A 19,384-nucleotide genomic window follows, 5' to 3' on the forward strand; every position below is an offset into this window, starting at 1 on the left:
CTGTTATGAGTTTCTTCAGTACAGAATCACCACCTTTTCTATCTTGAAGTTAGATACTCCAAAGTGTTTTCAAACATATCTCTCTTCAGACTTTTTCTTCTTTCCTTTTTCCTCATGCATGAGCATGGATCTTACCATGGATCTTACTCCTGTTAACACTTGGAAGAATGTATTCCTATTTCTAATTGCATATCTGCATCTTAAATAATTTGCATCCCTTCATCTCAGAAGGAGGGCTAAGATACAAGTGAATAATGCACAGTTTTTCGGGAATTTCTCTTCTATTAGTGTAACAAGGTGACTTGATTTCAGGTTTGAAAGTACGAGGTACAATATCTTTGTAGCTCTTTTGTGACACCTGCTGGTTAAATTGGCACTTGCATTACGGTGCTAGTATGTGATAAAAATCCCAGCTGGAATCCTTCCAATTCTATTAAACTATTTCAGATTCTCAAATTTAATTATTCTCCACTGGCCATGATCTGACCAAAGGACAAAATTAAAATGGGTGATAACATTTCTGGAAGTCATACTATCAAAACTGGACTCCTAAATAGACTGTAATCACGCTGAAGGTTATATATATGGACTTGAAATGGTTTAACAAGTAGAAAATCCTTCATCTTTTCATTTGGGAAGATGCAGTACAAAGGGTTTTGGTAGAAACAATTAAGTATTAAATGCTTAATGGACAATAAAGTCAGTGAGCATGTAGGTTTTATACATGCCTATGAAAAATCCTTCACTAAGGAGATGTACTCAGTGTAATGCAGTAATACACAATCCAGTAATACATATGACTTTTGCTCTTTTTCTTTTTTTTAATACAAGGAATCTGTTGGTGACAGTGATGGCTAAAGATGATCTTTTGCCTAAACCTTAGATAAGGACAAAGTCTGACATTTGCATTCTGTAAGATAATAGTTTTTCTTATATTTATGATACTCTCATTGTCCAGGGACAAAGGATGAAACATAGACACTGCTTTTCTATTCTTGCAAATTACGCTATGATTTATTACAAAATTACACTAAATTACTAATTGTAACATTTTTTGTTAACCACTAATAGTACATGAAAAAATTGATATAAAATATCAGTCAATATTAACAATGCGAGCACTTTAAATTGCTAGATTATAAATGATTATTTATATTAATGTCTTATTAAAATAAGACATTAAAGGAACAACAGAAGTATGAAGGCATTTCATTTTATCAGGATCTTGTAATGATACAGGCTGTTTCAAAAAGCAAGTCAGGTATTTGGAGAAATTATTATTACTGTTATTATTCATTTTTAATCTGGATTATGTAAGTTTTCTTCATGAAAGTGGACACTGAAGAAGTCTCAGAACAAGCTGATCCCTGGTATTCTTGGTTCAGACATAAGATCAAGTCTCTCTACTGCTTAGAACCAGAGGAAAAGTGGATAATGGTTTTCTTCCATTGACACATTTTCTGAGATGCACCTGAGATGCTCAAGTATTTTTTATTATCATATATTTATATGGAAATAAGGAGTGATTTCCATTTATTTATTTATTTAGTTATTTTTTTGCCAGGGTATTGAGTGTTCACATTTTCAGGAATTTAGCTCATTGCTGGTAAGACCAACATACCAACATGAGCAATCTAGAGGTGCTGGAAGCTTTGCTGACACTGCCATGCATGGAGCTCTGCATAGGAGCCTCCTGCTCCTTTTCTTGGGAGCAGCTTCTAAAGATCTTTTGCTTCACAGTGGCTTTGTTACACACAGTTGTTCTGTAAATCTCCCAGGCTTTTATGAAAGCATAAAGTAACTGCCTTTTACATGCATTAGTTTGGATGGGATATTGATTAAATGGCATCTCATTTTTTTGAATTAAACCCATCTGTTGTGTTCAGCAGCTTACTGATTCTACTTACTGAACCCTGTTTCATCAACTAGAGAGAATTTGTATTTTAAATATTGAATATGCAAAGTTTGTATATTTGTATATGCTTTATACCTTTATACTTTGTCAGTCTCAGACACAGCTGGCAACTTACCCTGTAAATGCGCTAGAAAAGAAATAGACATTTCTTTCTTCCTTTTCTGTTTAACTACTCAGTATTTTAACAAACAGCTTTTATATTCAGTCAGCCAAATTATAGTTTCTTGGTAGTTCTTTATGATAACTCCCTTCCTGTCTTAGCTTATTTTCTGTTCAGCTGCCTTCACTGTTTAGCTGAAATCTGCAAAACCACCTTTCACTCAGGGATAGGAAACACATCCATTCTAAGAAATAAAGCTCAGGGTTTTCTCATAGTCCCCCGTGTATTTTACATCCGATAAAAAACATAGCACAGAACAGATTTGTCTCTTACAGACTGCATTCTTTACTACTTTTTTTTTTCCCCACGGTTCCCTGTTGCTCAGAGAGAAACATTTCATTTAAGAGACAATGTTCTATTGAGTGAAAAGTAAATCACAGCTTTGATGCTAGATAAGAAACTGGGTTTTCTGCAGTTCAGTCATATTGGCTTGTGAATGGCATGTGCTGTTTTGAAAGAAGCAGAGTAGTCAGGCAGTCTTCCACAGGATAGATGTCCTACTGCTCCTTCCTTTTCAATAATGTCACTTTAGATTCCATTAGAGCTTGAGTTGAATTTATTTCAATTATAAGGAAATACATTTAGGAATCTAATTGCTACTGATGTCACTGTTCTGTTCTAGAACTTCTTGGACTGCTCTAGTATGTTTTGGATTAAACCTGATTTGTTTGAGATTTTCTTTATAGGCTATGAACTTTAGAAGGTGTAGAAACTCTTTCCTGACATAAACTGAAATAAAAATTGCATCACTGTGGGAATATGTTTGTTAATGCCTAGCATGAAATTATACGTTTCCTATATTCTCCCTTCCTAAAGCCAATGGGTTGAGAGAGAATTGGTGAAAGAGGATGTTTCTTTCTGTCAGAGGAAAGAGGAGGAAGCAACCATTCATAATGTAAATGTTTGTTTGTGTGATCATAAAAAAAAATATTAAAAACTGTATTTTAATTATGCTGTACATAGGTTTAATACAACTAAAATATTGACTGTAGCACTGAGAATTGGAAAAATAATGTCAATTTCCACAGTTGCTACTTTGCTCCCACTCTAATGATGCTATATGTGGTACAATGGGGTATCCAGTTCTTTATAGATGACTTTTAGCTTCTTGTATTGTTTTACTCTCATTTTTTCCAACATGTGAAATATAGTTACGGGTTTTGTTAGACACATAGGCCATCTTGTGGCAGAATGATGGCAGATGTTTTGAAACGGTTTTTAAGTCCAATTTTCTTGAGATATTTCCAGTATTATTTGTAATATCTTCATAGATTGAAGCTTGATACATGCTGACAGCACCTGTTGGACTTGCAGCAAAATATTAATTCTTAAGAAGAAGGTAGTGGTGAAAAAGGATCCAAGGACAAAATATGTCAGTACACTAAGAAAGTGCAATAACACTTTCTGCTAATTAAAAAAAATCCAGGCTACTAAATCTTCATTTAAGAAAAAAATTAAAAGAAAGTATGATCATTTAATTGTGAAGATGCTTCATATATTCTATCATACAATTAAAATATTCAGGGTGAGACATTACTGGTTAGAATAATTAAAGGAGTAAATACTATTTCATTTTAGCTTTTCTCCTGCAATGTGATTTTCACATTTATAGCAGTGATTTGGAAACAATATTTACAAATATGTGACCCCTGAAAATAAAATCTCCAGACTAACAATGTGTATCACAATTATGTTTTGTCAGCAAGATGTGCAGAAATTCTTAATAGTTTAAGTATTAATAAAGTTTAGATGGATAACTGTTAATCTATTTCCATGGAAACTACAACAGATACAGAGCACACAATAACACTATTTGGTAGAGCAGTTTCTCAGATGCAAAGCACTGTTTTCCAAAATAATCACCACTATTAACTAACTTGCCCCCATAAGCTGATAGAAATGCTTTTCATTTTGTGGTGTGACAGCTGTGCATTGCAGCCTGCAGTGTAGCTTATCTTTTATGTCACTGTTGCCTCTGCTGAAACACCACCCACTGCCTCACTGTTATCACATTGACTGTTTGGTCTCCACTAATTTTCAGCATGTGTCGATGAATGTAATGTCAATGGGTACAACTTTTTCCACATGGAGGAATTCAGTGACACACCTTTGCTTCATACACACTTCCATGTCAGACGCCATTTTGTCAGACTGCCCCTCTGCTGCCATCTGTTGCATGGCAATGAAATGTAATGGAATATTGGCAGGACGGTTCAGCCGCTACTGTTGCATCATCAATAACTGTCTATGATATTGTGGGCCAATGTAATCAAATTGTAAGCTTTACTTTTGGAGTAACCCTTATACTATTTCAGAAAAAAAACAAACAAACAAACAAAAAAAAAAAAAAAAAAAAAAAAAAAAAAAACAGTTATAAAAGGCCAAACCTGCTATTTCTCTGACTTTTAAAAACTGGGTTAAGATTACTTTGCATTCTGGAAGGAAATTATTTTGTAAAGTATTCAAATACATAGCTAAAGAATGTTATAAACACACCTATTTTATTATCTGTACCTTCAGTACAAGAGCTCTATATGATGAATACAATTAATTTAGATTTTAGAACGTATAAGAAGAAATAGTTATTTTTCCAAATATGATGGTCTGAAAGAAACGAAATGAAAATGAAATGAAACGGAAAGGAAAGGAAAGGAAAGGAAAGGAAAGGAAAGGAAAGGAAAGGAAAGGAAAGGAAAGGAAAGGAAAGGAAAGGAAAAGGAAAAGGAAAAGGAAAAGGAAAAGGAAAAGGAAAAGGAAAAGGAAAAGGAAAAGGAAAAGGAAAAGGAAAAGGAAAAGGAAAAGGAAAAGAGAACCACCAAGTTAATCATTGCTATGATGATCTGGTATTGAGGCAGCAGATCTGGTACTTTCTTAAAATAGTGTGACAATGCTGAAATCTTCCAGATATTCACAAGAACATAAACATTCACTGAGAATATTAAAGACAGTAATAATTACTAAAAGCCTTGAATACAGAAGAAATTTCTTGTCTCTGATCCTTATACTGATACATTTTTCTTTCCTCTAAAGAATCTGACAGCTGTTATTACTGGACATATATGGAATGCTGCATAAAATTTTTATGTGAATATTTCGCTCTTCCACAGGATAAATGTTCACTTTTAGCAGGAAAAGGCATTCCTATTATACTCTATTTTAGAAAAGAGAGTTCAAATTGATAAATAAAAGACCGATCTGATTCCTGACTAGTGTCGCTGACAGAAGATATCAAGGGAATACTGACACTTCTCAACAAGAAAGAAGAAAAATTGGGCTTAGTTGCCAGTGATTCTGTCAAGTGAACACTTTGTTTTCCCACTTAAAACGAAGTTCTTCTGAAAGATCCCTTCTGCCACTCTTCTGCAAATAGCGAGACAGGAGCTGCTGTTTGTCAGCCGACCTTGGAAGGGTCTTTTGCCAGCAGCAAAGAAGCTCATAGTTATGGTGTATTAAATTATCAGGGCACTTCAGCCTAACAAGCTGAGGCACGCTCCGCCGAACAGGCAAGCGTAAAGCATTCAGTGATGTATTATCTTCTGCAAGCTCTTCCGCAAGCCAGTGCAGCAAGTTGTCCCAAAGGGCCTCTGAAGGGCAAAAATTAGTGAAGTAATTGCATTACTCTCCTGTTATGTAAATCCTTTTAAAAGCATTCTAGAGTGCAGTCTCTGTGGGTGAACTCCCAAACTAAATGTTGCTTTATAATACAATGGAAACATCATCACTTCTTATTTCTGATAAAATTTCTGGTAACTGCACTGAGATATGAAGTGGACTTAGTCAAAAGCAGATTTGGTAGTGATCTATAGCTCTTGGAACAGCATGCAGATTGCAATAAAAGGCCCAGTCATTTCCTATAAATGATACATTTGTTATACTGGAGCTTTCCATTACAAACTGAATCTTATTACATAGAAAATTGTATGCTGCTTAAGCACCCCAACCTAGTGCCACCTTACAAGAGCTTATGCATCTCCTGGTAACCAAATTGCTCTTTGTATAAAACTTCCTGAGCATGGTATTTTTAAAATGTCAGTCACAACTGAAATAAATCCTGCCCGTTAAAAAAGTAAATAGCTAAATTAATTAGTATTTATATTGATATTAAAGCATTATGTAAGTGTTCTTACCTGATGAATCACAAAAAATTCTTTTTGTGCTTTGTGGACGGTTGATCAACTTTTCATGCTATCGAAGAAAAAATGTTGAAGAAAGAAATGAATAAAACTTGAGGTGAAGGATATGGGGATGAGTTGCAACGCATCAGCAGTGAAGAAAAGTCCTACCTATGTAGAGCATTTTTATGACTGCTGAAAACAAAGCAACACTATCATCTGCTATAGATAGTAAACAACTACTAAAATAATACAACTAGGTCTGTTCTCTCTGAATGGATGTCTATTGTATCTTATTAAGAAGTCTGACTTCTGCAATTTCATAAAAGTTTCTTCAGCTTTATATTTTAATGTGTACATAGGAAATTGGGGTTATAGAACATCTGTATGGAATCTTTCTACGCTAAATGGATTCTAATTTCAAATGCTGCATTATCTTCTTACATTTGTTTACTTATTGTAACTGTGGGCACATCATATTGTTTCAAGAAAAATAACAATAGATACTGCATACCTACAGAAATCAATAACCATAGAATCATAGAATCCTTAGAACTGGAAGGGACCTCTGAAGGCCATCTAGTCCAACTTCCCTGCAATGAACAGGGACACCACAGCTAAATCAGGTTGCCCTGGGCCTGATCCAGTCTCACCTTGAAAGTCTCCAGGGATGGTGCATCAACCAGAATACTAGGTAACCTTTTCCAGTCCCTCACCACCCTCACTCTAAAAGATTTTTTCCATACATCTAATTTAAATCTACCCTCCTTGAGCTTGAAGGCATTTCCCCTTGTTCTATCACCACAGACTCTGCTAAAAAGTCTTTATCCTTCTTTCCTATAGCTCCCCTTTAGATACTGATAGACTACTATCAGGTCAGCTCAGAGCCTTCTCTTCTCCAGGCTGCACAGCCCCATAGGTGAGGTGTTCCATTCCATGGATCATTTTTGTAGCCATTCTCTGGATGTGCTCCAGCAGGTACATGTCTCTACTGCACTGAGAACCTCCCATCAGGATGCAGTGCTCCAGGTGAGGCCTCATCAGTGCAGAGTAGAGGGGCAGAATCACCTTGCTAGAGATGCTGGTCACACACCCTTTGATGCAGCCCAGAATATGGTTGGTTTTCTGGGCTGCAGGGACATGTTGTTGGCTCATGTCCAGCTTGCCATCCACCATTACCCACAAGTCTTTTTCTACAGCTCTGTGCTCAGTCTTTTCATTTCCCACTTTATACTGGTAATAGCGGTTGCCTTGACGCAGATGCAAGGCCTTGCACATGGATTTGTTGAACTTCATGAGGCTCTGAATGGCATCCCATCTCTCTAGTGAATAAGGATATAATTCTAGAAATTATTTTGTTTTTATAGCTGCCTGTATTCATTTTAAAAATTTCAACTTTTAATTACAAATCACTAAAAATCATCATCATTCAAATGATAACTTCGTGTGCAGAGTTCTTTCTTCCTCTTAACAGTGAAAAGAAAGAAGAGAATGTGCTTTTTCCTTATGACCAAGAAAGGGGAAACTCTTGTGAGGCTTGTTTTCTACTCCATATAGAACAAGAAATTAAGTACAAGAACATAGAGCACAAGAGATTGACTTGTAAAAAATGAAATTCTGCTTCTCTTTTGTTAAAACCTGTACTTTTCCTCTTCTAGTGCCAACATGCCATGTACTTTTGTCATACATTCAATTGCATTACCTTCCTGTTTAGCCTTTTCCTATGAGACTTGCTGAAGGTTTATTCACAGAGCTTTCCATTTCCATCTGTGAATTAATATTATGAAACTCAGACTGAACTCATTATTCTCCTTTTTCTGCTGGACATGCTGAACCATAATCCTGCTGACCTTATCTTTAACAGTTGCAGTATATAAAATGTAAAAATAACCATAACTGAGTTATCGATTCACCTTTTCAGGAGGCCTGTGGTTTTGGGAGGGGATTCTAGTGTGCACAGGAGGCTCACTGTCCACACTGCAAAACAGTTCTGGGCTCTGCATATCTGTAGATTTAAGTCTTTTTTGGCTTGTGTGCTTCTACAGCTGTTCTGTCGTGCACTGTGTGAGGGTAGAGTAAAACGATTGAAAAGGACAGTAAAATAAAAAGTAAGTGGAGCTCTCTCCAGAAGGGGGCATTGTTTTTCTTCCAAGGCAGAGATTTCTTTGGCTTCCTTTTAAATATGCATTTATACTTAAACTTATTTTCATTCATTAATGAGAATTTAGAACCTCAAAGCTCTGCATGAGATTTTCAGACTTACTGTAGATGAACTCAATTACCAGTGGTTTGACTTTAATCTGAACTACTTTATGCTACTTAATATTAAAACAGTAGTAAAAATGATAGGAATTGACAACAAGTATTGTCCAGTAATCATGCAATAGTATGCTGTGTGTTAGACCAAAAACATTACATCTGCCTTAATCTGCCTTTAAATTAAAGATTAAATAGCCATAGTGAAGAGCTAAATTCACCCCTAGTTCAGCTGCACTGGCACATGGCCCCACTGTTCTTGTTAACAGTGCAAGTAAAATACTGTTAGTGGTCAGAGCAGTTTTCCAGCCTGGAAGGCCTTAAAATTAGCTAAGCAACTGCCTTTTTGAAGCAGTGGATCACATGCTATTTTGCCATTAGACAGTCATTAGTTAAGCAGAACTTCAGCAGAATAGTAATTTGATAATGCCTGTATGGATTACACCACTATCTTTCTGCAATGCACTCTGATTTCAGTCAGTAATACTAAAGTGCCCTGCAAATGGACCTTCAGACATGAACAGACTCTGCTTGCATATCAAACAGGACTGACAGAAAAGGAGAAATTAACCTTTTAAACTCTTTAGTCCAGCTTTACAGTCATAAAACTGCCTTGAAATCTCTGTAGAAAATCACTGATATGCAGACACATACTTGACATCAGAACCTGATCCTCTGCATTTTCTTGTGTTGAACCTGTTTGTCAAACCTCTTTCTAATGCTAAGAGAGCAAACGTTCCATAAGCAGGAATTGTTAGTAAAAGTTGTCTGTGAACTCAACCAAACAGAAGAAATGAGAATAATCTTTGCTGTTTTGACTGTTTTGACTATTTCTATTGACTATTTTCTACTTCCTTTATTCATTAGAAAGCACACCATAATGTGATGATACATCTAATTAAAATTTATTGATCACATCACGGGTAATAAATGTTGGATACAGTACCTATGTCAGCTTTGTTGTCAGTACTTTATTCTATGATAACAATTTTAGAATAATAAGATATGCTAAGTAATTAGAATTTCTTTTTTTGTTTCCTTAAGATTCCATGAAAACAGGATCATTATGTTTAGCATATGGCCATTTCCTTCCTCAAACTAATTTTTAGCTGCTGCATTATCCTGTGAAAATGAATTAATCTTTTGATTATTTTGCATGTTAAAAATATGTTCTTTTGTACCACTAGTTACACCTGCCACTTAGCAAAATCATCATTTTTGTAACCTACAAACGAATTATAGCTTTTCCATGTTCCTTCCCTCCATAATCTGTAAACATATAGAACATTTCAACTTCTATCAAAATTGCCTGAAGAATTGTCATCAATGTGTTTTTTTTCTACCTGGAACCCATCCATGTTTTGATCAGATTAGCCACATTCCTCCACCACCAAAAACTTTTTAACATCAAAATTGCTTATTTTACTTTCTAGACTTTCACTATCATTATATTCAGTGATTCTTCACTGACAACTTTAGTGCTCTGAATGTTTTTTGTTATCAGTAAATGTTCTGCTTAACTATTCAGAACTTTCTAATGAATACATTAGCACAAATCTGTGTGGGATCTGTGTGGGACTTCACTAGTAATCACTTCCCTTTAGGAAAGCAACCACTTTTTCCTAGTCTGTTTTTCCTACTTTTCACCCAGCAAGATAGCCAAAATACAATATTTTGTTGTCTTAAAATTTCTATCAATTTGTTCAGTATGGAATTTTGTGAGCTGAGATGATATAAAGGAGGATGTTATTTTGATGCTATTCATTCTACAGAGAGGTATTTCATTTTGTGTAAAATAGAAAGTATAAATCAAATAATGGAAAAGCTATCAATATGCAAATTCTTCCAAGCATTTTGATCTCATTTTTGGTTTAATACCTCCAGCAGAAAAAAAACATGTATATTTGCAAGATACTGCAACACTGATTGAAGTGATACCTGTTTTTGTTGAGTATCGGGAGAGAAGAAGTATTCAGAAATGGCTTATTTCAAAAGTCTCAGTTGGACATTTAAGAACTAACATGTATAGCACTAGACTGTATACACCAAAACTAGCCTGAAACACTTGACAATTACCTTTGTGGCTTAATACGTATGCAGTTCAATTCACTAAATCTTGTTTGTATTACTAAGAAGATAAGAGTAAAAATGGGATTGAAGAGAAGCTAGCAGGTATAAGAAAACTGACTGATGCCTAGGCTGTTGCTGTTTAGTTGTTGTTTTTCCTTTATGGGTTTCAGGTTTTGCTTGTTTGTGATCTTCCCCACTAGAACCTCAAGAGTTTGTATATCCCTTTCTGTGATTACATGGTGTGTTCTGTGGAAAAGCAAAGAGAATGAAAGTAAATGATATCCCTTACCTTCTTCCATTCCTCAATTCACATTTTATATGGAATTTGTCACTAAAAGAGGTCTTTCCTTAAAACCTTCTGCATTTAACTGTTATTAATTTTTATTTGGGTGAATAGAGATGAGAGAGAAATCAAGAGGTATGCTTATGGAATAGAAAATGTATTTGCAGATGATGATTAAGAAGATTGAATTAAACTAAATTCAAAAAGGAGTTGCAACTCTATGACACCTGAGATTCAGACCATGTACTACCTGCAGATTCTGAGATTAAAATATATGCAAATTTGATAGCAGTAGTCTAGTGGCAGCATTTTGTACAATGAAGGATGCTCATAACTAGACTCTGAAAAGATTGCAATTTTATTTAATAATATTAAATATTACTTTATGCAAGAATGACTTTCACCAGTGCTGGAGACAATTGCCCACATGGCTGTATTACTTATCAAGGATCACAGGAAAATCAGGTGATGGGAGAAAAACAGGTTTCATGGGCCATTTATGCTCCTACAACTTGCAATTCCATGCTCCCAAGACAGGGATACAAAGATACTTAACTGAAACTTAAATTAAAATTTCTCAGGGTCATAGCAGCTGGGGATGCCAAAAGTGTGAAAAAGTACACATTTTTTTTCTTCTGATGGTTTGATGAGAGTTCCCCATCTGCTAAGAAAAATTCTAAGAGTGCATCGCATTGCTGATGAATCAGAACTGCTCCATCAGTGACTCCTGGGGTTATCTGTAGTCGAAAAATTGTATCAAGATCCTTCTGTTTGACAAATATGTAAGGGAGAAAGGGAAAGATTTGTAATGTCATCAGTTGAGAAACTCACCTTTGGTAATGTTAGTGGTAATTTGCACAGTGGAGACTGGTGTTGATAATTACAGAGTTGCAAGGGCTGTTTCCATTCCTTGGTTATCATCCCTCTGGTAATTTTGTAAAACACTGCTGTTCCTTTGTAGTGAGGGGAGCTGTGGTTACCAAACTCATCCAGTTCTTTAATACGGAGTTCTAGTCTGGGCTTTCTTTGTGAATGAAAAATCAGCCTGTAGGCTTTTCCAAAATCTTTTCCATTTTCTGCAGACCATGTGAATACAAGCAAACAGAACCCTGGTTTTTTTACACTGTATTTGGATGTGTGGCATCCAAAATCATGCATTAAGGGGAGCTAAATAGAACTAATTATGTAATAATCTGTTGTTCTTTGTCATTATTACTAATTTTTATTGAACATTTGAGGCTTAAACATTCCTGCAGCCTGCCTCAGTAGTTTGAGTGTCTTTACAACTAGCTTTCCTAGCCCTTGAAATGTTGGCAGGGAGAACAGGTGGTGAAGGCTGTGCTACAAGTTGAAAAGTAAGGAACATGGGAGATGACAAAATATATAAAACAAACAAAAATAAAACTGTGTTGGGAATAGAAGTATATACCTTCTGATTGTTCAGGATGGATATATGCCTATCTGTAACAGCAATGAGATCAGAGGGGTGTGTTCCTTTTTAGGATTTGTAATTCTGTGTGACATGATACAAAAATAACATTACTCTTGCCATAAATAAGCAGGTGTTCTTTCAATCTGGAGGCTTTTCTTTTGGGAGAATAATCATTTCTTTAGTATGAATGGAGTTTTCAATGGACAAATATTGTATCATATATACAAAATGTTTATGGGGCAAATACAGGTGATTGCAAAGGTGGCAGAAGGGACTGTATGTAATTTGGGGTGAAAAAATTCTGATATTTCTTACCTCTTCTTTTAAGGAATTGTTGAATGACGGAAGTCAGTTCATTGAATGCTCTAGGCTGCTAGAGCAAATCACACAGCAACTCACAAAAACCACTATTTCACCCTGGATTTCAGTGTCAAACCTTGCTCACTTGAAGTGAATTTTAACCGAATAGATAGTGGACTGTTTACTTTTGTTTAGCATTTGTTTAATTCCTATCAAAAGTTTTATAATTTAAAAAGCCATCATTCCACTGATGGAATCCTGTCCTGAAATACAAGAGAAAACAGCAGCTGCTTCCAAGGGACCAGGTTTCACAGAATGGCAGAGGCTGGAAAAGATCTCTAAAGATCATCTTGTTGACCAGCTCTGCTCAAGGCACTGTGACCCAAACTATGTTGCTCAGGTTGTTGTTATTCTAATACATTTTATTTGTCAGAGTTGTTGCTTATGCTGTTCCGTGCACTTACTATTCATAAGCTACAAAACAGTGAAATAAGCTGTGACTGACTACAATCTATTGATGTTCACATACAGTATTTTTGGGCAGCTGAGGTGATTGATATGTACTTTGAATAATGTACATTGAAAAACATGAATTAATTACCATACCTGAAGCAAATATATTGCCTCTAAATTGAAAATGAATCTGCTCTCCTTCTCTTAAAGGAAACTGCTGTGTAGGTTCTGGGGGACCAAAGTAGCCTTCTTCATGGAGATTTTGAATTTCCCAGGTCAATTCCTTGGATGCAGTTAGTAAAACTATTATTTTATATGGGTTTTCTCTTTTCCGATACATTATCACATTTGACATTGTGCTACAAACAGCTTCTTCCAGAGCCTGAGCAAAGAGGAGGAGATAAGTGTTTTCCAAGAGGAATGAAAGCCGAATGACCACAAAGCTGTATTTAAAAAATGACAAGAAAGAAAATAGCTTTATCTTAAATCTTTTCATCATCAAATAAGAATTAGTTATGTAAAAAACTGCAGGGCTCGCTCTCTCTAATGCGGTTTTTGCTGCCTCTTTTAATTATTGTTTCATATGAAAGGGAGAAAGCATGCCTGATTCTGTAGAGTATATTGGCTCCATATCTATGAATTAAAATGGATATGATATTTCTTTTAATTACACTAAGAGAATATTTTTTAAAAAGAAATTTCAAAAAATATTCTGGTCTTTTATTTAGAGACCAAAATCACATTGTCAATTTAAGATTAGTATCTGCATTTCCTATCTCAAGTTTTGTGCACAATCAATAGATGGAAAAATATATTTATAAAAAATATGCTTTCTGTAATTATGCCTGACAAATCTAAATGATCTTATTCTATGAACTGCTTGAAAGAGATTCCGGCAAGTTAATAATGCATAGTGAATGATTTCTTAAATGTACTAATTTCCACTGATTTATGTACTTGGAAGAAAATATTTTAATAAATAAAATTTGTGTTAATTTTTTATACATTACCTTTCTAAATGTTCATTGAGATCAAATGACACAAGACCATTCTGTGCATTCCGGATAACAATATCATCAAAGACCATCCACTCATCTTTGTTTCTGTGACCTAATAATTTGAAAGTGTCGCTGAAACTCTCTCCATTCTTTCTCAAAGAAGCACTCATAGCCCTGAAAAGCCACAAAACGATGACAATTAAAAAAAAAAAGATATCCTGTAGGAGCCATCAGGGTTGTATTTGTAGAACTACTTTCTCTTGTTTTCTTTGGTGACCTCTTGTGGCTTTTTCCACCTTGCTGAAAATCTCCTTCTGAAATTTCTCCAGCATACATAAAGAATGTAACAGTCAGGATTTTTTTTCCCCATTTGTTATGTTTTTAAAGTCCCCAGAAAGAGAAAAATAAGGAAAATATTTCTTTCTAAATCAATCAATCTAACTTATTCTATTATTTAACATCATGTAGTAATCACTATGGATTATTTTTGAGACATCCATTGAGTATTAGATTCTCTAGAAATAGGTGTCTGAAATGGGTAAAACAAGGTAACACCTTTTCGTCCACAAGCAAATATTATTCAGTAAGTAAATATTATGGCACAAAGAGGGTTAGAAAATAAGACACTACTGCTCTCCGTTCCTCTTTCAACAAAAAAATAAGATACTCTTCAGTTCAAGTGATTACTTTGATACTACACTTTGAATCAAGCAACTGCATTGTGAAATGCTCCAGCTAACTAACATGAATGAAATGAGTTGGGTTTTTTTTCTTTTTTTTCTTTTTTTTTCTTATAGAAGCCCATAACTCTCCTCTCACTCATACTTTCTCTTGCAAATTTTTTAATCTGGATGTGAATAACCCCATGACCACAAATGATGTTTATATATCAGCACGCTATATGGATTTTCTTGGTGAAGTTATAGCATAAGAAGTGTGTGGATCTGCTCTAGTATTTCTAACAGTATTTTTTGCTGTAGCAGGCTCTATTCCCAAGGCAAGTCATCAAGTTAAAAAATTATTAATGTCTGTTAAAATTAATTACATCTGGTGTTTTTCTTATGTTGAATTTGTCATGAAGTTGTTCTTACCGAGGATGGTATGCGGCAGCAACTCTCTTTACTGTAGCAGCAATGGCTCTCACTTGCTCTGTCTCCTCCTCCTGCCTTTTTTTTTCTGGGTTTGGAGGACAGGGTAGAGTAATGGTGACTGAGTTGTTAAATGGTTGGGCTGAAGGATGGTGGACATAAACCAGTGCACTGGTAGATACCACTGAGAGGTACATGTCATGTTTTGCCTTCAGTGTGGAAATTAGTGATGGCTCAATTGGATGAATCTAAATACAGAAAGCAGTTGTACAATTAATTCTTAAATGAATAAATGTCTCCTTACATGCTTGTTGGCTTTGTTTGTTTATTTTTAAATAAATTTGTTTAACTTTTGAAATTAGATGAGATTATCAGAAAGGCTATAGGCTCCTCTTTGTAACCAAGGAACAACCTTAGCAGTGTATTAGCAAGTTATACAGTGCACAGCTAAGTGCCTGAATACAATAAATAGCAGGAACTTTTACTGACTTAAATACTGTGAATGTTTTGTTTTGTTCGTGTTGTGAGTTCAAGTTTCAAAACTCCTGAGCCTCATCAGAGTTTGATAATTTTTCAATATTTTCAGTTTCTTTAATGTTAACTTTAACTTCTCTGAATTGTATGTTGCATCTCAGAATAAATGTGGCTATGGGGGTGGGGAGGCACAAAGAATAACTGAAGCAAATGTTGAGATTATTCTCAGCCTAACGCTAAGAGGTAACAAAATCTGCTGCAGCTCCTGGTAGAAACGAAGAAGGTCAGATGAAAAAAATTGTTCCATTAGCTTAAAAGCTGGGCCAAACTGTTTAAGTTAGGGGTTGATGCTTAAGTCATTGCATAAAATAAGTGTTTTTCTCTAAAACATGTCAGACAAAGGTCAATTGCTCTTTGTAGCTGGAGATACTGTGTTGACTACTTCCTGGCTGTATCATGTGGTTTTAACAAAGTCGACAGAAACCATTTGCTGTGAATATAGGGTGTGGAGTTGCCTCTGCTTTTCATAGACATCTAATAATGGAACATGTTGCCCTTTAACACAGTTGTGTCTTTTCTTCAGAACTGATCAGATAACATAGAGACTAGGAATAAGTACTGCCTATTTCATCTCACCTTTAACATCACGGTTGCTGGAGAAGTGAACGTTTCTGAAGGGTAATAGAAAGAGATCCTAGAATCCATGCTCAGGTTTTGTGAGAGTCCTGCTGTTGGAACGGTAAATATTTCTTTCTTTAAACATGACAACACAGAAAAAACACCCAGCTGATAAACTTTCACTTCCGCAAATGTTTCCTGTGTAAAGAGAATGTGGGGTAGAGTACGTCAGAGAGAAAGGAAGCTGCGCTTTGCAGTGGTTTAGCATTTTGAGAGAGGAATATTTATACAGCAAAATGTGAAACAAAAATAAGCGAAGTATTATTGGCATGACCAGTTATCTGGTGATTTCTAGTCATCTTCTAATGTCATTCATTTTGTCTGTATGACTGAGGAAATGAGCTCATCAGCTGGGTGATGGGTCTTGCACAATATGATTACTTCTGCGGTTAAAAAATAAAGAACAATCCTGTGTTTCTTTCAGAAGGAATTTGGATTCATAAACAAAAAATACGTTACTTCTTTGTGATCTGAATGCAAAATAATTCCCCTTAGGTTTTTACTTTGAACAAAGAATGGTACATATTACATCTATTTACAAAAATCACCGGTGACTACTCAGCCAGTAGTTTAGTTAACTGCTTAGAAAACAGGTTACCAACCTTGTGGTTTCCGTGGTATCCTTCCAGAGAAATGGGAGTTAAGTAATTTGATTGAAAGTTCATGTCTGTCACCTTCACCATAATCTCCCGGTAATTTCCTCTGAAGCGTGAAGTAAATGGGATTGCAATGTTAATAGGAAAAGGGATAGTTTTCTCATAATCAGAGCATTCAACACTGATGACATTGCTGACCAGCTCCTCAAAATCATCCACCACCATGGAACTTGTGTCATTGACTATCGTACAAGTCAGATTCTCCAGGGCAGTTGCAGGAGCTTTAATAAAGCAAACTATTTTATGTTCACTCCTACCACTCTGTTCCATTACAAATCTGGAGGGAAAAAAAAGTATATTTATTATTTTTTGTATTTTGGGTTTCATAATACCTTGTATTTCTAATTACATATATTACTATAATCATGAACTACATTAGAGTATAGGCAGATCATTCATGAAAACATATGTATATGAAAAATTTTATGTTGAGCTTCTTTTACAGCAATTTTCAACTAAGTTTTTTTTCCTTTCCACTAAATTCTAAAAGATTTTGGAAGTACTGGTTTTACTGACTATGACTCAGCCCCTCTCTGGTATAATAAAAATCAATATAAGCAAATAGTTGCAGTTTGATTTAGACCAAACTGAACATCCTCACCATACGTGATTAAATTGTAATCTGCTATGTGCATGACCATGGACCTCTGAGTCTGTGCATACTGAGCTCGTGGGTCCACAGATGTTACTAGGTATTCAAATAAACAGTATATATGTACAAGTGTTCAAACAAAAAATGAGAACGTGCTTACTCCTTGTTTAACCAGTGCCTATATTTTTGCACATCTTCTGAATCACTCATTGAAGGAATTGCAGCATTAAGATCACTGGTTTGTGCTGAAGATGTGACAGTAAGTAGATCATTCCTATACAAATCATAATTTCTTTCCTTTTTATTGTCTTTCATTTGCTCTGTCAATGTCAGTTCTTTCTCCTGTTCAGAAAGATTTCTGACAGTTCTGTCATGAGTATCCATTGATGACCGAGATGAAATACTTTCTCCACTGTCCATAAGATCATCTTGACAAGTCAGTTGTGGATATTTTTCAGGAGAAGAGCCATCTCTGTGAGGTTTATCTCTTCCATTATTATCTATTTTCTCTGAAATAGACGTTAGCACTCTGTATTCACCATCTTCTTTTCTTGTTGGAGGTTCTCTGCTAACTTCCTGTTCTCTGACAGATATATTTTCAGCTAATGATGCAACAGTTTCTTTTTTCACAGTTTTAATTTCATGTGGATGAACTTGATTAATGTTCTGACTTTCTATCTTGCTTGAGGAAGGAGTTCTCTGATATCTCTGGCTGGAACTAGAGGATGCCTGCGCAGATTGCTTTGCTTCTCTTTCAAAATTACATACTCTAGTTTCTACAAAAGCATATTGAGCAGCCTGGATCTGAGAAACATCATCTTGTTGGCAGATAGCTCCACGAAATTTATTTTTGGCCTCTTGAAGGTGTGAAACTGTATTTGTCAAGTAGTCCTTCATTTTCTGCAGACAATCCATAACATCATGATATTCTGAGGGAAAAAAAGTAGGTAACCAAGTGAATTTTGCTATGAAAGCTATAAAAAGGTAAAAACTTAGACATGTCAATTCTACCTAGTTCCAAAATGCTATGCAACATATGAAGAAGAATACGTTTTCAGGCTTCCATTTAATGTTTTCACATTTATTGCTATTCAGTCTGAGTGAATTTCTGAAGAACTGAATACAAACAAGTACAACTCTAATTTTCCAAATACTTCTGTGGCAGCTCTAATGAACTCCATTTTATTGATCAGACAGACGCTTGCTAAACTCTTAATGATAGTCAATCTAAAGTAGGAAATTGATAAACAGTAGCCTAATCAAAAGCAGGAAATTGGTAAGCAGTAGTCTAATCAACTTGGAAACAGTTTGAAAACAGATCATTAATTACATATATTTCCTAAATTTGATTGTGGTATATGGGGCTTTAACAAAGCTGTTTTACATGGTCTCAATATGAAACATACTTTACTTTTTGCAAGGAACAGATAATAATGTAAATTATATACACATATACAGTACTGTAGCATCCAGTTATAGGAATGGTGGAAGTTTGCTTGCATATAACTAAAAGTTTATTTTATCAACCCTCATTTGTCTTATCTTACACCTTTTCTTAGAAATCATTCCAGGTACTCTCTCCAACGATTCATCTCTATTACTTTCAGCTCTGTCCTCAGCTTACACTGTCAATCTGTTTATATCTGAAACTGTCTTCATTAGTTAAGTGCACTGCAGAGCTCTGGGAGAAATTCATGTTTATTTCTGTTTTCTGCATGAGATTTTGGAAAGCTTTGTTTCTCAGGTTAAATCCAGTGAAAGTCAATAGAAATAAGAAAATTGTATAAATGGAACATGATGTTGTATGCTCTTGACTCATAATAGAAAGAGAATGTGATACAGGTAGGAAAATAGAAAGGGTTTGATACAAACCTTAGGGGAAAACACTGATCTCATTCACTTTATTCAATAGTGTCA

General features: G+C 35.2%; 1 protein-coding gene across 1 annotated transcript; it reads right to left on the reverse strand.

Moving 5' to 3' along the window:
* Positions 1-5,369: 5,369 nt before the first annotated feature.
* Positions 5,370-18,467, reverse strand: DTHD1 (death domain containing 1). Its single transcript, XM_048941488.1, is given in 10 exon segments — positions 5,370-5,659; positions 6,203-6,260; positions 11,628-11,872; positions 13,135-13,424; positions 13,992-14,153; positions 15,071-15,315; positions 16,178-16,357; positions 16,822-17,152; positions 17,628-18,400; positions 18,402-18,467. Coding segments are annotated over 10 exon segments (2,640 nt in total).
* Between the last annotated feature and the right edge of the window lie 917 nt (positions 18,468-19,384).

The sequence above is a fragment of the Lagopus muta genome, chromosome 4, assembly GCF_023343835.1.
Source record: "Lagopus muta isolate bLagMut1 chromosome 4, bLagMut1 primary, whole genome shotgun sequence".
Taxonomy (NCBI): domain Eukaryota; kingdom Metazoa; phylum Chordata; class Aves; order Galliformes; family Phasianidae; genus Lagopus; species Lagopus muta.